General features: G+C 50.5%; 1 protein-coding gene across 1 annotated transcript in view; it reads left to right on the forward strand.

The window, feature by feature from the left end:
• The window catches only part of LOC144599061 (unconventional myosin-VIIa-like), a 125808-nt gene that overhangs the window by 84688 nt on the left and 17862 nt on the right, over positions 1-23258 (forward strand). The window contains exons 30-41 of the mRNA XM_078409784.1: positions 2740-2859; positions 4445-4618; positions 5517-5750; positions 7010-7171; positions 10597-10714; positions 12414-12540; positions 13619-13788; positions 16149-16336; positions 19172-19284; positions 20251-20408; positions 21895-22048; positions 23075-23230. Of these exons, the coding sequence (XP_078265910.1) occupies positions 2740-2859; positions 4445-4618; positions 5517-5750; positions 7010-7171; positions 10597-10714; positions 12414-12540; positions 13619-13788; positions 16149-16336; positions 19172-19284; positions 20251-20408; positions 21895-22048; positions 23075-23230 (1874 nt within the window). The remainder of the gene's footprint in view (positions 1-2739; positions 2860-4444; positions 4619-5516; positions 5751-7009; positions 7172-10596; positions 10715-12413; positions 12541-13618; positions 13789-16148; positions 16337-19171; positions 19285-20250; positions 20409-21894; positions 22049-23074; positions 23231-23258) is intronic.

Genomic DNA, 23258 nt, shown 5'->3' on the forward strand with positions numbered 1-23258 from the left:
TTGACCCCTGCCCTTTCACCCCAGGGGAGGTCTGCTTGCCCTCTGCGTTTTGAGAGTCAGAGCATGCCCGAGGCTGCACACAAACGACAGCGGACCAGGAGGAGACCATTCGGCACCTCGAGACTATCTCCCATTCAGTGTCTCCCACCTTCCTCGACCATCATTCACACCCTTGCTGATGTATCTATCAAGCTCTACGTAAAAATATTCTAGCCCTGTTTCCACCACCTTCTGAGAAAGAACTGCGCCTGCCACGTCAGTCACTTCCCACCTTGTGAACCTCATTTTGTTGCAACAACCCACTTCATCATCAGTCCATTGTTGGCTTCACTTGACCTTGACCTTGAAGCAGTCAACTGTAATGTTGGCATCACGTCAGACCAGCGGGTGGTGACGGATGAACTCAATGGGAAAGAAAGACAGCAATGGGGAACTGCTGGGCATCTGTCCAACTTGGATTCCATTCAACGTCTGAAGCTGCAGGCATCCTGAGTTTGATGCCAACTGACTTGCCTCTCGCTGGCAACTGTTGTCAGACAACTCAGGAGCATCTGGAAGCCCAGCGCAACAAGAACTGCCCAAGAGTTTAATGCAAGCTGCTAGGTCAGCCTGTCGGCCCACCCATGCTGACCCTGACCAGCCTACGCTGGACCTGACCAGCCCACTCATGCTGGACCTGACCAGCCCACGCTGGACCTGACTAGCCCACCCATGCTGACCCTGACCAGCCCACCCATGCTGACCCTGACCAGCCCACCCATGCTGACCCTGACTAGCCCACCCATGCTGACCCTGACCAGCCCACCCATGCTGGACCTGACCAGCCCACCCATGCTGGACCTGACCAGCCCACCCATGCTGACCCTGACCAGCCCACCCATGCTGACCCTGACCAGCCCACCCATGCTGACCCTGACCAGCCCACCCATGCTGACCCTGACCAGCCCACCCATGCTGACCCTGACCAGCCCACCCATGCTGGACCTGACCACCCCACCCATGCTGACCCTGACTAGCCCACCCATGCTGACCAGCGTATGCTGGACCAAGGTCTCCCACAGCCATAGGTTCCTCTCGACTCGTCCTCTCACCCAGCTGCTGGAAGATCAGCAGCAACAAACTTCCCCGTCAGCAAGACTTGTGAAAGTAGAAACATTATAGCTGGGAACTTATGGGCAATGCATCAATGAAACTCCAATAATACGGCACCCTCGAGTCTTTGGTGCTGAATTTCCTAGACTGTTGGATGCAAAAACTGCAGATGCTGGTTTAAATCAAGAGTAGACACAGAATGCTGGAGTAACTCAGCGGGTCAGGCAGCATCTGTTGAGAGAAGGAATGGGTGACGTTTCGTCTCGACCCGAAACGTCACCCATTCCTTCTCTCCAGAGATGCTGCCTGACCCGCTGAGTTACTCCAGCATTTTGTGTCTGCCTCGGGAAAAGGTCATTCTAGATTTGGTATCATGTAACGAACCAGATGTGATTAGAGAGCTTAAAGTAAAGGAACCCCTTGGAGGTGGCAACCATAGTATGATAAAATTCAACCTGCAGTTTGAGAAGATGATGAAATTCGATGTGTCGGTATTACTGTTGAGTAAAGGTGACCACAGAGGCATGAGGGACGAGCTGACTAAAATTGATTGGAAAGGGACCCTAGCAGGAATGACTGTAAAAGAGGATAGCAAAAGTTTCTTCAAATATATAAAGAGTAAGAGAGAGGCAAGAGTGGACCACTGGAAAGTGACGCTGGAGAAGTGATAAGGGATATATAGAAATGGCAGATGAATTGAATAATATTTTTGCGTCAGTCTTCACAGTGGAAGACATCAGTAATGTGTCTGAAATTCAAGAGAGTTGGAGCAGAAGTTAGCGGAGTGGCTATTACTAAGAAGGTGCTTGGGAGCTGGAAGGTCTGAAGATGGATAAGTCTACAAGATGGACCAGATGGACTACACCCCAGGGTTCTAAAAGAGGTGGCTTTTGAGATTGTGGTGATCTTTCAGACATCACTAGAGTCAGGAGTGTTTCCAGAAGATTGGAAAATTGCAAAGTTTCAAAGCTTTTGCACAGCAGAGGAGTGGAAACTATAGGCCAGTTAGCCTGACTTCAGTGGTTGGTAGATTTTAGAGACCTTTATAAAGGATGAGGTTACAGAGTGCTTAGAAGTTCACAATAAAATAGGCCAAAGTCAGCATGGTTTTGTGAAGGGAAGATCTTGCCTGACGAATCTGCTGGAATTATTTGAGAAAGTAAATAACAGGATAGACAAAGGAGAGTCAGTGGATGTGTAGGTAAGAACTGCAGATGCTGGTTTACACCGAAGATAGACACAAAACTTAGTGGATCAGGCAGCATCTCTAGAGGAAAGGAATAGGTGACGTTTCGGTTCAAGACCTCCAAAACTCTTTTTCTCCACAGATGCTGCCTGACCCAGCGTTTTGTGCCTATCTTGAGAGTCAGTGGATGTTGTTTACCTGGATTTTGAGGCCTTTGATATGGTGCCACATGTGAGACTGCTAAAGAAGATGGGAGCCCATGGTATTAGAGGGAAGATGCTAGCATGGATAGCAGGTGGGCTGAATGGCAGAAGGCAAAGAGTGGGAATAAAGGGGGATGTTTCTGGTTTGCTGCCTGTGCCTAGTGGTGTTCCGCAGGGGGTCGGTGCTGGGGTTGTTACCCTTCACGTTGTATATCAATGTATTGGATCAGGGGATTGAAGGCTTTCCTCTCTCACCAGTATCTGCGCAGCTTCATCCGGACCGGCCCGGCCGGGTACGCACCATACTGCGAGGAGCGTTTACGACGGACTACTGCCAACGGAGCACGTACCGAGCCGCCCAGCTACCTGGAGCTGGAGGTCTGCATATTGATGGGGCAGGGAATGGAGGGGAGGGGCAGGGTGGATGGAGGGGAGGGGGGAGGACAGGGGCTGGGCAGGAAAGGGTAGGGGTAGTGGGGAAGGGAGGGGCAGGGCAGGAAGGGATGGGGTGGAGGGACAAGGAGGGGTGGGAAGAGGGGGGAATAGAGGAGTGGGGAGGGGAGGAAGGTGTAAGGGAGGAGATAGGAGGGGAGGGAGTGGAAGGACGGGGAGGGGTGGGAAAGGAGGAGAGAGGAGGGGTGGAGTGGGGAGGGATGCTGCTGTGGGGACCCCCAGACAGCAGGAAGTCCCCGACCTCCCAGGAAAGGCCTCTTGTCCCGGGGAGGTTTGGAGGGGAGCTGGGGGTGAGGAAAGATGGGCTCGTACCCCCTCCTGCATTGGGGGAGGAGAGGAGGGTTGTGTATCGAGGTTATTCCAGTATATAAAGGTGTTGTTGCCTGGCGTAGGGTGTTGTCCCTGTGTGTGTGTGGGGGTTGTTTCCTGTATGAGTAGGGCAGTTATTTCTAGTGTGTGGTTTCCAGTGTTTCCTGTGAGGGGATTGTTGTTTTTTTTGTAGGAGTTCATTTCCTGCATATAGGGGACTGTTTCCTCTGTGCAGTTGGGCTTCCTGTGAATAGGTAGTTGTTTCCTGTGTGTAATGGGGTTGTTTCCTGTGTGTAGGGGTTGTTTCCTGTGTGTATGGGTTGTTTCCTGTGTGTAGGGGTTGTTTCCTGTGTGTAATGGGGTTGTTTCCTGTGTGTATGGGTTGTTTCCTGTGTGTAGGGGTTGTTTCCTGTGTGTATGGGTTGTTTCCTGTGTGTAGGGGTTGTTTCCTGTGTGTAATGGGGTTGTTTCCTGTGTGTATGGGGTTGTTTCCTGTGTGTAATGGGGTTGTTTCCTGTGTGTATGGGTTGTTTCCTCTATGGGGTTGTTTCCTGTGTGTAATAGGTTGTTTCCTGTGTGTAGGAGTTGTTTCCTGTGTGTATGGGGTTGTTTCCTGTGTGTAATAGATTGTTTCCTGTGTGTATGGGGTTGTTTCCTGTGTGTATGGGGTTGTTTCCTGTGTGTAGGAGTTGTTTCCTGTGTGTATGGGGTTGTTTCCTGTGTGTAATGGATTGTTTCTTGTGTATAGAAGAATTATTTTCTGTGTGAAGCCAGCTGTTTCTGCAGACTACAGCAAATGAAAATAAAAATATTGCAGATGCTGGAAATCTGAAATAAAGTGGTGGAAACCCTCAGCTGGCCACACAGCACCTGTGGAGAGGGGATTCTGTAGTCGGCAGACTATAGGTAGACTGTTAGGGCAAAAGGATGGTCATTGGTTGGAGACAGGCAGATATTGTGGACAGGCAGTCAGGTGGCTTCTGTTTTACAGACAGGCATCATTGTCAGGCAGATATTGTGGACAGGCGGTCACTGTTGTCAGGTGGATTCCGTTTACAGGCAGGCTCTGCAGGATGCTGACACTGGATTATGTAGGCAGTTGGCCGCTATGAACAAGTAGTCGCTGCTGACAGGCGGAATATGGGCCGGTGTGTATTGCGGACGGGTGAGCGATGAGGAAGACTTTTCCCTTTCCCGGCAGGCGTCCAAGACGAAGCAGCCGATGAAGGTGACGGTGACACTGATGAGTGGAGAGAGTTACTCAGTCTCCATCGATTCTGCCACCACAGCCCAGGAGCTTTGCAGTGCCCTTGCCGGCAGAATAGGCCTGACCGACTCGTTTGGCTTCTCCATCTACATCGCGCTGTACCAGAAGGTGGGGCTCTGAAGCGCCCGTCCCGTTGAGTCCGGTTGTGTGCAGGAGGGTGTGTGGTGTCATGGTGGGCTGTGTCGGGGAGGCCATGGGAGGGAGGGAGGGAGCGGAGGTTGGGACAACTAGATAGGGCAGGGACAATGAAGCAGAGGGAAAATCTGAGACTGGGATTCCCACATCAGGCCTGGTGGACCTGCGGCTACTTGTGTCACACTCTGTTCACCAGAAAAACAGAGCAGGAGTAGACCACTCGGCCCCTGATGCCTGCTCCACCATTCAATATGACCATGGCTGATCTACCCCAAGACTCATCAGCTCTTAGTTCTGTAAACTTTTAAATATGTATCTACCTCCATTCTAAATGCTTCTAATAATCTGGCTTCCACCACCTTCTGGGGCTGAGAGTTCCAGAGATTCTCTACCCTCTGAAAAGTTCCTGCATAACTTGGTTTAAATGGCTGTCCTCTCCTTGGCATTGGTGAATTATTGTCACATGTACTGAGATTCTGTGAAAAGCTTTTTTTGCAAGCTATCCAGTCAAATCATTCTATATAAGAGTCATGCACAAGTACAACAGGTAGTTCAAAGGGAAAATACCAGAGTGCAGAATATAGTCTTACATTGTTATAGCGTTACTGTCACAGAGAATGTGCAAGGGACGCAATGAGGTTGGTAATCTTATGACCATGTCCCCTCATATGAACCTCTACCAATCCAGATCTCCTCAGGACCTCCCTGTCTCAGGGCAGCTGGTGTAGATTCGAGTCAATAGGTGGGTGATGGCTGGTGTGAACTTGGTGAGTTAGTGGGCCTGTTTCCAATGGCCTGTATGACACTCGAACTATGTACAGAATTCTGAACGGCTCTCTGTTCTCCCCCCTCCTCCCCCTCCCGCCACCAGGTCTCATCCCTTGGGAGTGGTGCTGATCACATCCTGGATGCCATCTCGCAGTGCGAGCAGTACGTGAAGGGGCAGGGCAGGCAGGAGCAGCATGCCGCCTGGCGCCTGCTCTTCCGCAAGGAGATCTTCACGCCCTGGCACGACAGCAGAGCGGATCCAGTCAGCACAGACCTCATCTACCAGCAGATCCTTCGCGGCATTCGGTTCGGGGAATACCAGTACGAGGTGAGATCTGTCGGCCAAGCATTTGTGATAAATATATATCACGTAATTAGCATCCCATTGTCACGCACTTCTCACCGTGTTTTAAGTGCAAGAATGATTTGTCCCAAGGGTGGTCGGACTCTGGAACATCTGCTGAAGAGGTGGTGGAAGCAGACCTTCCTCACGTTTAGGAAGCATCCAGTCCAACACTGGTATCTCTGAGGCAGAGAAGGTTATGGGCCAAGGGCTGTTAAATGAGATGAATGTGAATAGGATTGTAACAGTCAGCATGGACATGTTGGGCTGTTATAATTTTCCTTCTCTCCCACTCCCACGAAGATCTGACTGGCCATGGAGAGGTACAGCACAGAAACAGGCCCTTCAGCCCCCGAGACCGTGCCAACCATCGACCACCCATCTTTGCCCATCCTACACTCGCCCCATTTTTGATCAGCCCGCATTCCCAGCAACTTATCCAGGATTCTACTATTCACCCACATGCTCGGAACAATTTGCAGAGGCCAACTAACCCACCAACCCGCAGGTCTTTGGATGTGGGAGGAAATGGGCGGCCCTGTGATGCAGCTGCTAGAGATGCTGACTCATAGAGTCACAGATTAGCGTTTGATTCTGACCTCTGGCGTGGAGTTTGCATGTTCACCCTGTGACCACACGGATTTTCGCCAAGTGCTCCGGTTTCCTCCTATATCTCAAAGACATGTGGGTTTGTTGGTTAATTGGCCTCTGTAATTTGCCCCTAATGTGTAGGAAGTGCATGTGAAAGTTTGATAGCATAGAACTAGCTTGAACAGGGATTGATGGTCGGCATGGTATCAGTGGGCCGAAGGGCCTGTTTCCATACTGTATCTTTGAAAGCTAACAAAAACCGGGACACTTGGCTATGTGTGGTTCTGATGGATATTCCGCGTTTGTGATCCCTCATCAAACTATTGCACTGCAGAAGGCATCACAGTTCGTCCTGAGTTGTTTCTAATTGGGAAAGGTCAATGCCTCCTCTCAGTGGTAATGGCCGGGTCCAGGGTCACAGGTAGCTGGCCAACTCATCGAGAGGGGTCTGGTACAGGGGTGTGGAGGATAGCCCTGGTCAGATCTTACTTAATCCTTCCCTTTGTGTTGACTGTTTAACGTGATGGGGCTGGGGAGTGTGCGAGGCAGTGTTTTGAGGGTGGGTGTCGTAGGTCCTGGTGGGGATCCGTGAACAGCCTGCTCTGAGAGTTAGGAGGAGACTGTCATGATGGTTAACTGGTGTGTCTCCACTACTCCAGGAGGAAGAGCTGCTCAATATCGCCGCCAATCTTTACTACGTGCGCTTTGGAGCGAGTGACGAGGTTGCGAAGGGGTTGGAGGTTGTCAGAAGCTGCATCTCCGACAAACTCTTGCAGATCAAATCCCCGGAGGAATGGAGTAAACAGATCACGGCGCGAGTGAAGGTGAGGAAGGAGCTGCACTCTCCAGAGAGAACTATCCCGGGAGTTCCCTTGGGAGAAATGAAAGCGGGTTGCTTGGCAACCGTGCACAGCTGGATCAGGACACTGCTGTCCACCTTAACCCCTTCAGCGCTGCGCTTCCATTGCATCAGAGATCTGCACTCACAGCCTGTGCAAACTTGGCATGCCCTCCCGCAAATGCAGAGCAAACTGAAGGTTGGGACGTTCAGGAAGGTCAGACACTGCGGGGGCTGGTGATGGATAGGTCATGGGTCAGAGGAGGCCAGGCAACCAAGGGGCAGCAATGAGGAAGAGATTGGTGTTTCCAGCTTCATAATGAGCCTGCAATTCAAATCCACCCAAAACACGGAGCAACAGAGATGTCAACGTGGAACACCCCGACACAGTGACTGTGAACACCCCAACATTAGACTGTGAACACCCCAACACAGTGACTGTGAACACCCCAACACAGTGACTGTGAACACCCCAACACAGTGACTGTGAACACCCCAACACAGTGACTGTGAACACCCCAACACCAGACTGTGAACACCCCAACACAGTGACTGTGAACACCCCAACACCAGACAGTGAACACCCCAACACCAGACAGTGAACACCGCAACACAGTGACTGTGAACACCCCAACACAGTGACTGTGAACACCCCAACACAGTGACTGTGAACACCTCAACACAGTGACTGTGAACACCCCAACACAGTGACTGTGAACACCCCAACACAGTGACTGTGAACACCCCAACACAGTGACTGTGAACACCCCAACACAGTGACTGTGAACACCCCAACACAGTGACTGTGAACACCCCAACACAGTGACTGTGAACACCCCAACACAGTGACTGTGAACACCCCAACACAGTGACTGTGAACACCCCAACACAGTGACTGTGAACACCCCAACACAGTGACTGTGAACACCCCAACATTAGACTGTGAACACCCCAACACAGTGACTGTGAACACCCCAACACCAGACTGTGAACACCCCAACACAGTGACTGTGAACACCCCAACACAGTGACTGTGAACACCCCAACACAGTGACTGTGAACACCCCAACACCAGACTGTGAACACCCCAACACAGTGACTGTGAACACCCCAACATTAGACTGTGAACACCCCAACACAGTGACTGTGAACACCCCAACACAGTGACTGTGAACACCCCAACACAGTGACTGTGAACACCCCAACATTAGACTGTGAACACCCCAACACAGTGACTGTGAACACCCCAACACAGTGACTGTGAACACCCCAACACTAGAGTGTGAACACCCCAACACAGTGACTGTGAACACCCCAACACCAGACTGTGAACACCCCAACACAGTGACTGTGAACACCCCAACACAGTGACTGTGAACACCCCAACACAGTGACTGTGAACACCCCAACACAGTGACTGTGAACACCCCAACACAGTGACTGTGAACACCCCAACACAGTGACTGTGAACACCCCAACACAGTGACTGTGAACACCCCAACACCAGACTGTGAACACCCCGACACAGTGACTGTGAACACCCCAACACAGTGACTGTGAACACCCCAACACCAGACTGTGAACACCCCGACACAGTGACTGTGAACACCCCAACACTAGAGTGTGAACACCCCAACACAGTGACTGTGAACACCCCAACACAGTGACTGTGAACACCCCAACACAGTGACTGTGAACACCCCAACACAGTGACTGTGAACACCCCAACACTAGAGTGTGAACACCCCAACACAGTGACTGTGAACACCCCAACACAGTGACTGTGAACACCCCAACACAGTGACTGTGAACACCCCAACACAGTGACTGTGAACACCCCAACACAGTGACTGTGAACACCCCAACACAGTGACTGTGAACACCCCAACACCAGACTGTGAACACCCCAACATTAGACTGTGAACACCCCAACACCAGACTGTGAACACCCCAACATTAGACTGTGAACACCCCAACACAGTGACTGTGAACACCCCAACATTAGACTGTGAACACCCCAACACCAGACTGTGAACACCCCAACATTAGACTGTGAACACCCCAACACAGTGACTGTGAACACCCCAACACAGTGACTGTGAACACCCCAACACTAGAGTGTGAACACCCCAACACAGTGACTGTGAACACCCCAACACAGTGACTGTGAACACCCCAACATTAGACTGTGAACACCCCAACACAGTGACTGTGAACACCCCAACACAGTGACTGTGAACACCCCAACACAGTGACTGTGAACACCCCAACACAGTGACTGTGAACACCCCAACACAGTGACTGAACACCCCAACACAGTGACTGAACACCCCAACACAGTGACTGTGAACACCCCAACACAGTGACTGTGAACACCCCAACACTGGTTTGCCTGTGGCGGTGGTGTCAGTCCTAGTAGGTCTGTGCCTGTCTGCTGGGGTGAAGCTTGTGCCTGAGGGTCTGACAGACAGTGGGCGTGGGTGGGATCCAGGTGTCCGCTGCACAGCCTGGAACTCCTGTGTTGTGACACCTGAGGTTGATGGGTCAATTGGCCCCTGTATATTGTCTCTGGTGTGTAGGATGGTGGTAGAATATGGGGCCAGTTGAGGGGAATGTGAGATAAATAAAATGGAATGATGTATTGGCTACCCGATGATCAGCATGGACTCAGTTGGACAAAGGGTCTGTTTCTGTTCAGTATGACTCTAGTCTGCATGAGTCCTTGTGGGAGGAGGGTGAGAGGACAGGAAGCTACCCATGTTCCTGCTCCACTTCAGTCTCTGGAATCTCTGTGGGGGCGTGCTGGTGAGGACAGCCCTGGGCCTAGCTGGGCCCGCAGCTCAGACACTCCAGCCCATGACCCCAGGTGTAGGAGCAGTGCCAGCGTGGGGGAATCAGTGCCTCGGCCTGTTCAATGCAACTCTGGCTGCTGTCACATGGACTGCAGTACACGGGTCTGTGTGTGTGTCATGGAGACCGCGTGTCACGGGGATGTGTACACATGGACTGTATGTCACGGGGACTCTGTGTCATGGGGCCTGCGTGTCGTGTGAACTACAGCTATCTCCATCACGCAGGGTCACTTCCCAACTCGGGCACCATCCTGTTAAACTGGTCAATGTTGCGATTAATTATCTGCACGTGTATGTGTGTCTCTGTGTTTGTCTATGTGTTGTCTATATCTCTGTCTGCATACAGTATATGTGCGTGAATGTATCTATATCTGTGTGTGACTCCATTTATGTGCCTGTATGTATGTACTTGTGTGTCTCAGTTATTGAGTGTCTATATGTCTGTGTGTTTATGTGTGTGTGTGTGTGTGTGTGTCTATGCATGTGTGTCTTGGTTTGTGTCTGTGTGTGTTTGTTAGAGAGAGACACTCCATCACCAATATATCTCTGTTTGTGAAAGGATTTGTTTGGCCAGGACAGCCCCGATCCGCTCACTCTCAAGGCCCAGCTGGTTGACCTCGTCCGCTTGGAGTGGCCCCTCCTGTTCTCCAGATTTTTTGAAGCTGCAAAGTTTTCAGGTACTGGGTGATGCAGTGAGCTTCCATGTTTGCCTATGCATGTGTGTGTGTGTGTGTGTGTGTGTATGTGTCACAATCATGTGTGCAAGGGTAAATGTATGTGTGCACTTGCCTGCATGACAGCACAGTAGTCAGTAAAACTGCTGCCTCGTGGCACTAGCGACCCAGTTTATGTCCGGACCTCCAGTGCTGACAATGTGGGGTCTGCATGTTCACTCTGAGACAACGTGGGTTTCCTCTGCATGTTCCACGTTTCCTCCCACATCCCAAAGACGTGCAGGTTGCAGAAGATGGTGGACATTGTCCGCTCCATTACAGGAGGCGCTGCCTCAAGAAGACGGCTAATGTCATCAAAGACCCCAACACCCTGGCCACGTCCTCTTGTCGTTGCTCCCATCAGGAAGGTACAGGAACCTGAGAGCTGTGACCACTAGGTTCAAGAACAGCATCCTCCCATCAACCATCAGGCTCTTGAACCACCCAGCACAACCCTAACCACAACCAAACCTCAGCAGCAAACTACTGTAGACGTTGTATTGGTTGCATTACATACTTAGGTCTGGCTACCTAGTATTACTGATAATTTATTGTATTATTGATTATTGTATATTTATTTGTTGTATTTTTGCATAAATGAGCTTGTAAAATTGCAGCAAATAAGAATTTTATTGTGTCATACCCAGTGCACAGGACAACAAAACATTCTTGACTCTTGAGGTTGGTGGGTCAGTTGGTCACTGTAAATTGTCCCTGGTGTGTGGTGTAGGTGGTTGGTAGAATCTGTGGCAGGTTGAGGGGAATGTAGGGTGAATAGTACAAGATTGGTGCATTGGCTACCAGATGATCAGCGCGGGCTCAAAGGGCCGGTGGGCCTGTTTTTGTGCAGTATGACTAATCTGTGTGCGAGTCCATGTGTAAGCAGAGTGAGACGAAAAGACTGTGCTCGTGTTTCATCTCCAGCCTAGTCTCTAGAATCCCTGATGGGATGTGGTGGTGAGGACAGCCCTCGGCCTGCCTACCCCTGGTCACCCACAGCCCAGACTCGCCAGAGGACCGATTTCCACTGTCAAAATATTGCAGAGTAATGGATGTTGCCCAGTCCTTAACACTGACCAGACTCCCCACCGTTGACTGCATCTACACATCGCGCTGCCTCGGCAAAGCAGCCAACCTAATCAAAGACCAGTCCCACCCCGGCCACTCCTTCTTCTACCCACTCCTATCAGGTAAAAGGTACAGAAACATGAAGGTGCACACCACCAGACTCAGGAACAGCTTCTTTCCCTCTATTATCAGGCTTCTGAATAGTCCTTCCAAAAGCTAGGGTACTGTTCGATTCACTTCTACCCCACTGCGGACATTGGACTTTATCTATGGGACTGATGTGATACAATTCTGACAACTGTATTCTGCACTCTGTGTCTTCCCCTTTGTTCTATCTATTGCATTTGAGTTTGGCTTGATTATATCCATGTATGGTATTATCTGATTTGATTGGACAGCATGCAAAACAAAGTTCTTCTCTGGACCTTGGCACTCAAGACAATAATAAACCAAATCCTAAACCCTTCCCTGTGTACGAGCGGCATGCTGAGCATTGGGGGGAGCAGCAGGCAGCTACAGTAGAGCAAGATGGTCTTGTGTGCCCTCGACAGGAAGAGTGTAGGCTCCAGTTTCACTCACATCTGCTCCCTTCCAGGACCCACCCTGCCAAGGAACAAGCTGGTGGTCGCCATCAACTGGGGCGGTCTCAGCTTTGTGGATGAGAAAGAGAAGGTCTTGCTGACTCGCTCCTTCCCGGAAATTACCGGAGTTACTACAAACAGGTCAGAGCTTGGTGGATCAGCCACCTCCCTCCTGTTAATCTCTCCACCCCTGCGTCCCAGGGCCTCACCCCCTCCTCCATACTCCCTCGTTAGCTAATCCATGGGCCGGGCCATTGCAGGCCGAGGCCAAATCCCTCCCGTCACTTCCCTCTGTGGGCAGCTGCAGTCATCTGGGAACATCTGGGTCAAGGCCATTCTGGATGGGTGCTGGGGTAGAGGTTAGGCTGAGGGTATAGGTCAGGCTGAGGGTAGGGGTCGGGCTGAGGGTAGGGGTCAGGCTGAGGGTAGAGGTCGGGCTGAGGGTAGAGGTCAGGCTGAGGGTAGAGGTCGGGCTGAGGGTAGAGGTCGGGCTGAGGGTAGGGGTCGGGCTGAGGGTAGGGGTCGGACTGAGGGTAGGGGTCGGGCTGAGGGTAGAGGTCGGGCTGTGGGATGGGGACGGGCTGAGGTTAAAGGTCGGGCTGATGGTAGGGGTCAGGCTGAGGGTAGGGGTCGGGCTGAGGGTAGGGGTCAGGCTGCAATGGCGGTCAGACTGAGGGTAGATTGAGGTGGTGAGGCTGAGAGTGGAGGACAAGGTGTGGGTGGTCAGGCAGAGAGTAGGGGTCAGGTGGCAGTGGAGGACCGGCTGAGGTAAAGTTGAGGGTGGTGGGACGGGGTGTGGAGGTCAGGCTGAGGGTAGAGATTAGGCTGGGGATGGAAGTCAGGCTGATGGTGCAGGTCAAGTTGGGGTAGAGGTCACATGGAGGTTGGAGGTCATGCTATGAAGGGGGAAGTGGAAGGGATTCCAACATGTCAACAAGTTGGAGTATTCCAGTGAGCTGATGTTGGTGATTGAGCAGCGGTTGCCAGGGGTGATGGGAGGAGGGTTGTTCCATGGACCGGACAAAACAATTCCTGTGGGATTAAGGAGTTGGATATATATTGAGCAGTGAGGAGAAGCTGACTGGGCTGGAAGCAAGTCGAGGGAGTGAAGGGCTGGGATTGACGGACTGGGCTTGACCCCTTGAGAACCCTCTGCCTGTTCAGAACCGTCCGGGTGCCTGTGGCGATAGATTTGACTGTGGTGCTTTGTCCAACGCAGAGCTCTGAAGCTGTCCGGGCAGAGTGTGACGGTGTGCACACTGCAGGGTGAGGAGTACACACTGACCACTGGCCATGCCGCCGACATCGCTGACCTGCTGCTGATGTTTCTGAATGGGCTGAAGGTGAGGTCGGAGTACGCAGTGTCACTGCTCAACAGTCCCAAGCAAGGTATGGAGAACAGTGAGACCAATGCTCTGGTGCCTTTCAAGGCCAATGCACCCGGTAACAGTCTCAGAACCAAGCCCATTCCTTGACTATACAAAGGTCTCTCTCTACCTCTGAACATGAAACAATGCAGCACAGAAACGGGCCCTTCGGCTCACAATGTCTGTGCCAACCATGATGCCAAGACCAACTCTTATCTGCCTGTGTGTGATCCATATTGCTCCATTCCCTGCCTACCATGTTCCTATCTAAAAGCCTCTTAAACACTAGTCAAGTCAAGTCAAGTCCTATACTACTATAGTATCTGCTTAAACCACCATCCCTAGCAGTGCGTTCCAGGCATCCACCACCTTCTGCGTAAAACATTGCCCCGCAAATTTCCTTTCCACTTTTCCCTCTCAACTTAAAGCTTTTCCCACTTATCTTTGACATTTTCTCCCTGGGAAAAAGTTCTGACTGTTCACTCTAAAGCCTTGTTGAAATCAACTGAAGCACGTCAATTGATACCTCCTCTGAAGATTGGATCAAGTTGCTCATACCTGATAAAAACCAAAGTGCCGGAGGAACTCAACGGTAGCATCTGTGGCAGGAAATGGGCAGAGGATTTTTCGGGTCAGGACGGCTGGAGTAGAGGGGAGGTGGCTGGTGGAGACAGGTGATGGGAAAGGTGGCAACTCCTGCCTCACCCCTACCCTCACCTCTTTCTGCCACCTATCTTTCCACTACTGCAGTCTGAAGAAATGTTCGACCCAAGAATGTCATCTGTCTATTTCCCTCCACAGGTCGCTGCCTGACCCGCTGAGTTCCTTCCAGCACTTTGTTTTTTGCTCAAGATTCCAGATCCTGCAGTCCCTTGGGTCTCTTTCCCTGATAAATCTTTGCTGGCATTCTCTGCTAAATCTGCGTCTTTCTATATATTAATTTCTGCTGATCCACAGAATGTTTACAGTAAGTTGCCCCTCACTGATGATAGGCTGGTTAGAGCAGGAACGGGTGAGCCATTTTCAGCTTTACACCCAAACCAAAGAGTGTTGGAAGAATGAAGGTTTGAATCAGCATTATTTCCTACCTTCTTGTAAGAGCTCCAGATTCATTGTGTTGGAAGAAGGAAGGTAGGAAATAATGTTGATTCAAACCTTCATTCTTCCAACACTCTTTGGTTGTGATTTATCTTGTGATTTGGTTGTGATAAATCGCCTTGTGATTTATCTACCTTTACCAGGCATCTTAAATATACCCTTCATTGTCTGTGTCACTCCCCTTCTCCATTAAGACAGACTCTCTTTCACCTGAGAGCGACTAGTGTTTCCAAATACACAGCAACAAGATGTTAGAAATCCAAAGTGCCAAATGTCAACTTGCTCCCGGTGGTGATGGGAGGCATATGCACTCACCTATTCTCCTCCGATGTTGAGAAAGGCTGGGCAGACACGTCATTGGGGTTATCAAGTGGGCACCTACTTTCATCGACGTTTCGCTGATTGGACCCACGACGTCTCCAGTCGGCTCAGCATTGCATTCTGGCGTCCCAGAACCACCCCCTTCTGCATCTGCCTAGCCGGCTTATTTGGGAGACCAGATTGGGTCTTTCCTCTTCAGCCAGAGCCACTGGCTACTCCGCTCTGCCACCTGTGATGTTTCCGTGATAGCCTGGCGTAGGGCTTGTCCGCTGATCCCCAGGTCCTTCATCAGTCTTACGGTAGATGTTGCCACAAATCCTCGACATCCAACTTCTACCGGGCAGATCTTTGCTCTCCAGCCCCGCTGTTCTGCCTCCGCTGCAAGGTCTGTGTAGCGCATTTTCTTTCTTTCAAGGTGGAAGAAGGTTGAGGGACTAATTGACGTCCTCGAGTTCCTAATAAGTGTGGAGGGTGGGGGGGGGGGGGGGGGGAGGGGGAGAACAAGGGAAGGGTCTGCTTCAGACAGGAAGATGAGAGAGATCAAATGACAAAAGATACTTCAAGAGGACAACTGCAAACTCCTTGGAACATCTGACATCAAGTAAAACACTATAATAATAAAAGTCTTCCTTTTCAGGTCTGGAAACTGTCGAATATCCATCAAGATTGTCCCTACATCAAACTGTCCATCTGCAATATCTGTCCTACGTTTAACTGTATCTCTATTCTGTTAGACCCCACAGTCTAACTATGTGTCTTGTGTGTTTGTACTTAGAATCGAATGTATCGCTGTCATCTTTGTTCTAACAGTCTAATATATCTCTGCTGTGTTTGTTCCTATCGGCCAATACATCTCTGTTATGTTTGATCCTACATTTACAGTTTAGTTTAGTCAAAATTCTGTCTCTGTTGTTTTTGACTTAAGTGCAAAGTTTAATTTGCTTTCCATTTTTGTTGTTTCAGATGACCCCATATTCCTAAAATTTGAGAAGGGTGATTTGATTAAGCTTATTAAAACTGAAGAGCTAACTCAGTCTCAAGACCATGGCTGGGTTCAAGGATGGAATGAGCGTACGGGAAAGACAGGAAGCCTTTCTCTGGACTCCGTCTACATCATTCCAATCCTTGAGAAACCATCGTCAGATGTGATGGTACGTTGGGGTAAAGTTCACTCTAACAAAGCTCATTACTACTTGTGGTGAGATGACCATCTTTTGAGGCCAAGCACTCCCCCATCGATCGGCTGAGGCCCAGGTGCTTTACATGTCTGGGACCCACTCCCATTCCCATTCCCATTCCCATTCCAGTGCTGAGCTGTCTCCTGCGAGAGCCCTCATTAAGTGCAGGCCTGTACATTTCCTTCCATTACTGTCTTCAGCACTCAGTAGTCTGTGGTCTGTGTCCGAGGTCACTTTCTGTGAGACTCTGTGCTTCCTCTTATTATGGAGCCATGGCTTACAGGAACAGGAGTTCCCCTGGACAGGGCAGAGGAAGCACGCAGACAGGTACTGGAGGAACAGCGCCTCCTATTCTGCTTGAGTAGCTTACAACCCAACGGTATGAACATTGAATTCTCCAGTTTTGGGTAACGTCTAACCCCATCCCCCGTTCCTCCTCCTCCCCCCACCCCTGCATGCCTCACTAGATTGCATCCAATTCAGAGATGACCAACCCGCTGAGTTACTCCAGCACTTTGTATCCTTTTTGTGTAAACCAGCATCTGCAGTTCCTGGTTTCTACATAATTTACAGAAACCTGGCTAAGGGAGGGACATGACTGACAGTTTAATGTTTCAGGGTAAAGGTGGGGGTAAAAGAGGAGGGGGGTCTTGTTTTATTGATTAAAGAGAAATCGTGGCATTAGTCTGAGACAACATTACTGAGGTATCGTCCGGTGAGGCTATATGGGTGACCTAAGAAAGGGGATATGGGTGAGAACCTGAGAAAGGGGATGATCACGTTGTTGATGTTATACTATTGGCCCCCAATTAATCACTGGGAATTCGTGGAACAAATATGCTGGGCGATTGTAAGAAGCTGCAAGATTAATAGGGTTGTCATAGTAGGGGATTTTAACTTTCCTAATGCAGACAGGGACTGCCATAATTCCAAAGGCTTAGAAAGGGTGGAATTTGTTAAATGTGATCAGGGAAGTTTATCAGGCAGTATATCAAGGGCCCTGCAAGGGAAAGGGCAAAGCTTGACCTACTCTTAGAAAATAGGACAAGGCAAGTGACTGATCACAGTACTCCAAATATGGCCTCACCAGTGCCTTACAAAGCCTCAGCATTACTTCCCTGCTTTCATATTCTAGTCCCCTCGAAATGAATGCTAACATTGCATTTGCCTTTCTTACCACTGACTCAACCTGCAAATTAATCTTTTGGGAATCCTTCACCGGCATTCCCAAGTCCCTTTGCACCTCTAATTTCCGAATCCTCTCCCCATTTAGAAAGTAGTCAATGCCTTTAATCCTTCTACCAAAGTGCACAGGAAACCTGGGCCCAGTGCACAGGAGACCAGTGAGCCTGACATCTGTGGAGGGCGTTGCTGGAGAGGACCCTGAGGGAAAGGACATATATCCATTTGGAAAGACAGTTTGATTAGGGATAGTCAGCATAGTTTTGTGCATGGAAGATCATATCTCATGAATTTGATTGAGTTTTTTGAAGGTTGATGAGTTCAGGACCGTAGATAAAGTCTGTATGAACTTCAGGAATGCTTTAAATAAGGTTCCAAATGATAGGCTGCTCTGGAAGGTTAGATCGCATGGGATCCAGGGAGACTAGCTCACTGGATACAAAATTAACTTAATGGTAGGAAGCAGAGGATGGTGGTGGAAGGTTTTCACACTGAGGGCCTGTGTGTTGGAGTGTGCCTCAGGGATCGGTGCTGGGCCCATTGTTGTTTGTCATCTGTATCGATGATTTGGATGAGAATGTACAAGACTTGAGTATTAAGTTTGAAGATTACATTAAAATAGGTGGCACCACGGATAGTGAAGATGGGCAAGTGGTCTAAGGAATGGCCAATGCAGTTTAATTCAGATAAGTGTGAGATGCTACATTTTGTGAAGTCAAACCAGGACGAGACCTTCACAGTCAATGGCAAGGCGGTTGTAGACCAATCTGTGAGGACAAGTACTGAATCTCGGAGGATGGCATCTGTACCACCTCGGCTTACTGACTAGTGCACGATACCCTAGATCTTATCATATCATATCATATATATACAGCCGGAAACAGGCCTTTTCGGCCCACCAAGTCCGTGCCGCCCAGCGATCCCCGTACATTAACACTATCCTACACCCACAAGGGACAATTTTTACATTTACCCAGCCAATTAACCTACATACCTGTACGTCTTACCGAGTAAAACCTAGGGAGGCAGAGGGAGAATGTACAAACTCTACACAGACAGCACTTGAGATCAGGTGGAGCTACTGCCGCATAGTGCCAGCGACCTGCATTCGAACCTGACCTCGGGTGCTGTCTGTGTAGAGTTTGTACGTTCTCCCAGTGACCACACAGGTTACCCCTGGGTGTACCAGTTTTCTTCCATTTTTTCGAAGTGAATTGAATGAATCGGCCACTCTTAATTGCCCCTGGTGTGTAGTTGAGTGTGAAATCTGGGGGAGACCTGGTGTGAATGAAATGGGATAAATGTAGGATTGGTGTAAATGGGTGATTGATGGTCAGCATGGACTTGGTGGGCTGAAGGGCCTGAGTTGGTGCTGTGTCCCTCTACATTTCCCACCTGTCAGATTTGATGGACATCAGCAGCTGCCTGAAAACTTGCGCCGACTTTACCTAATGACCCAACATTTGCTGCGAGTCATAAACAACCTTTGTTTAAATGTCGGAAACGGTGATAAAACTGTAAATGCATTTTCCTGAGCAGATCAGCAGTTTCCTTATCGCGCTGTCCTGCTGTAACCCTGCCTCAGCCCCGAGTCTGTTCACAGCTGCTGCCTTCTTCCACTGACAGAGTTTGATCCGCATGTCCCCTGACCAGCGACGCCAGGCTGCACCCACTGCCCCAGCACAGGAGGTGGACGCCAAGCACTACACCCTGGAGGAGTTCTCGTACCTCCACTTCAGGTGCACCTCCTTCCTCAATCTTGAACGGGGCTGTGACGGATGCGACATCCTTTAATTAATTCGGTGTTTAGTCATGAGAGATTTTTTAAAGAATTCATTTTGATCAAAAGTAAAGGGGCAGAACAATGGAGCAGTGGGTAGAGCTGCAGCCTCACAGAGCTGGAGACTCAGGTTCAGTCCTGACCTCGGCTGCTGTCTTTGCAGAGTTTGCACACACTCCATGTGACCACGTGGGTTTCCTGCTAAGTCCCAAAGACATGCGGAAGTGCTGCTCACTCCATTGCTCCTGGTGAGTAGGTGAGTGGCAGGAGAGATGGCACGTGAGAGGTGGTGGGGGGGGGGGGGGGGAGGCACTGGAAGATGCGTGGTGGTTCTGGCCTCCCAACGTAGGAAGAATGTTTGAGATGATGGGTACCCCTGCCTTAAGGAGGATCCAGACCTGAATAAACAGAGGGCATGGATGACCTGCGGGAGTAAAACAGGCTCCAGTAGGATGTTGACAACAATGGAGTCATTGGTTTGGGCCAATCTCAAGGCTGTGGACCCGTCTGAGAGCAGGAGAGAGACTTCCTGCCGTTCAGCCCTTTGGGCGGAATGACTCTGGAAGACAAGCGACCCCATAACTCCATCCAATGCTATTACTCATCGAACACACGCAGCACCACCCTGCTGTCCCCATAGCTCCTGTGGTTTGCAGATTGGATGCTGTTGTGGAAGCAGCTGCAAGGGATCTCTCATTTACATTGTGGAGCGCGCCCCTTTGGGGCAGCTTGGGAGCATCTTCATGAGACCGCGAGCCCTCGCCTCCTGTTTCTGGAGAGTCCGTCCCGGTGAGGCCGCCAGCTCAAAGCAATGTCTCGGCTTCCTTCTCGGCGGAGGAGGCGGCTGGGAGTCTGTGCTTCCTGCGAACGAGATCTGCGGCGTGAAGTACCGCTCGCGGTAACCCAACTCCTCTTGTCCGACCAGGCCCCCGGGTAAAGAGTCGATGAGCCGAGCAGTGTTTCCAAAGGCTCGTGTGAAGGACCGCATCTGGGCCTGTTCCCTGGAGCCCCTGAGGCTGCCGCTGTTGAAGAAAGTCTGTCTGAATCCTGAGATGGTGCAGGTGGCGTGTCAAGCCTTCATCGATATCCTTTCAATCTGAGCACGATCTCCCCGCACTGCACTGCACCTTGGAGAGCGTGTAAACCCCAGATCATGGCACGCACCCCTCCCACCCCCCCCTTACAGAAACACCGTATTCCAGAGGTCAATTATCAAGAGACCCCTTGCAGAACAATATATTTGAAATTAAAGTATGGACTGTACAGATATCTAACCCTCGCTGTAATTACAGTTACGTATCCTGTGCCACTGTGATCACAGATGGACAGTGTATTGGCATGAATATATATATATATATAGTGAAGGTGAACTGGCATGCACAATCTACAGACAGTCACTCCACTCTGTAATCATCATCAGATATCCAATCTCCATTGTAATCACAGTTGGAGATCCTGTCCCCAGTGTAAGCACGTGCGAGACATCAGTGCACATGGTTGGATCTGCAACCCTCATTGTACAATATGCCCTGATGCCAGCCCGACGCATTGTCCAGTCAGACCCTGCACTCCTCGAGGGATGTCCCTATGGAAAACCGAAGACCACACTCACTGGATGCCACCACCCGATCTCTGATCAGTTCCTGCTCCAGCCTTGGTCCCCTCACCTCCTCATCTGTTGCCTTGTTTAGCTTAGTTTATTGTCACCTGTACCAAAATGTCTACAGGTTGGGAACTATCCCAAGGGTCAGCATGAGTCTTCCCCTGACTGGTCACACTGTCGGTACTCCCCAACTCTCTCCCCCCCCCCCAGCGCTGCGAAGCTGTAACTCCCACTGTCACCAGTGCTACAGTTGCTGTACACACCCAACCCGACTGTCTTGGTCACATGACCTTCCTTCCAGAAAAGCTGGTTGATCTCAGGGGTTAAAGCCTGCTGCCCGTCCTCATGTGAAGGGTGGTGGAAATCAGACAATCCCTGGCCTAACAAAGCTGTTGGCACTGGGGCTCAAACAAAACCCAACCCAGATTCAAAGAGTCTTGTTCGGAGCAGCTATTGGAGTTGGAGATCAAGGAAATGGAGTTATGATAAATATTAGTCCAGGAGACACAAGATACTATGGCTACTAGAACATTGAGCAAAAATCAAAGTGCTGGGTCAGGCAGCACCTGCAGAGAGAATGGACAGACAATGCTCTGAAGTTGTGCGAACCAAAAGTTCATCTGTCCTTTTCCCTCCACAGATGCAGCCTGAGTCACTAAGTTCAGCACTATGTTACATATTAACCACAATGTACTTAAATGGGCTCAAAAGGTCCTGATTCAAAGGTGGGGCTTAACAAGGAGAGCACTGCAGTCCCATTGCAGAGTCCCAGTCCATGGGACCAGAACTGGGAGGAAGTGCAACCATGTTGAGTGTCCCCGTGGTGAGGGTGGCTCAGATTGGTCAGTCCCTGGTTAGAGCCGAGTCCAGTCTCAATGGCTTCCCCCCTGAGATCCAAAACACAAACTTTGTTCCTTCTCACCTGCTGCTCGATTCCCTCTGTCGATTCCTTAACCTGCACCTTACCTATAATGAAGTACATGGGCGATTACCCTGGCAAGCTGTCCAAGTCCGGCGCTCAACTGACCGACCAGATATTTTCTGGAGCGCTGCGGGAGGAAATGGTACAGGATGAGGTCTACTGCCAGATCATGAAGCAGCTCACCCATAACCGCAACAGGTAACCCCTGAACCCAGGGCCTCAGTCCCCAAACCTTCACTCACTTAGGGGTCAGATCCTAGGTACAGCACTAAGGAATTTACTGCAGACACATCATTCCACATATCAATGGGATGTGAGAGGAAACCAGAGCAGTTGGAAAGCCCATGCGGTCACAGGGTGGAAGAAAGGGAATTCTCTGGTAGGGTAACAGAATGGGACTGTGAAGAGGCCATTGTCACGGTTCACACTGTGCCCAACTCCAGTGTCACTGTATATTCACACTGTGCCCAACTCCAGTGTCACTGTATGTTCACACTGTGCCCAACTCCAGTGCCACTGTATGTTCACACTGTGCCCAACTCCAGTGCCACTGTATGTTCACACTGTGCCCAACTCCAGTGTCACTGTATATTCACACTGTGCCCAACTCCAGTGTCACTGTATGTTCACACTGTGCCCAACTCCAGTGTCACTGTTCACACTGTGCCCAACTCTAGTGTCACTCTATATTCACACTGTGCCCAACTCCTGTATCACGGTACATTCACATACACTGGGTGATGTTCACATACACTGTATATTCACATACACTGGGTGATGTTCCACGCAGGCTCCTCCCTCACTACATCACCTTTAACTCAACCAAAGTTCAGCTTCTCTTCTCAGACTCGTTGACAATCTGGTTGGGCATCTCCTCGAATGGGGAAGCCCTGTCCTTTTGGTTTCTATCGGGCTCTTGTTCCACTCTATCCCTGTAGTTCCCCCTCCCTAAGTCAAGGGGAAAGCTCCTTGTGTGCCTGTCCTCACCACCCAGGGCCAGCACGAAGGAACAATGTCCCCTCAAAGCACTGGACATCTCCTTCGCTGAAACTTAGTGACACATCTTTCCTCACGTAGACTGCAGCCGGTCACAGAGAGAGCTCTGCACCTTCCCTCCGGCAGGCAGTGATGAGCTCAGATCATTCCCCACCTGGGACCTGGAGAGAAGTTATCCTGTTGTTGCGGACAAGAGCTGTGATACTTCCCTGTTCTTGTGACTCTCAGGTACAGCGTGGAGGGTGGCTGGCAGCTGCTCTGGCTCTGCACCGGCCTCTTCCCTCCCAGCAGCCTGCTGTTCCCTCACGTGGAGAAGTTTCTCAAGAGCCATTCGAAGGAGAAGCTGTCGACAGAGTGTGTTCAGAGACTGGCCAACGCTAAACGGTACGCTGGCCCGGGTTTACACTGACTG

The sequence above is a fragment of the Rhinoraja longicauda genome, chromosome 13 (assembly GCF_053455715.1).
Source record: "Rhinoraja longicauda isolate Sanriku21f chromosome 13, sRhiLon1.1, whole genome shotgun sequence".
Classification (NCBI taxonomy): Eukaryota; Metazoa; Chordata; class Chondrichthyes; order Rajiformes; family Arhynchobatidae; genus Rhinoraja; species Rhinoraja longicauda.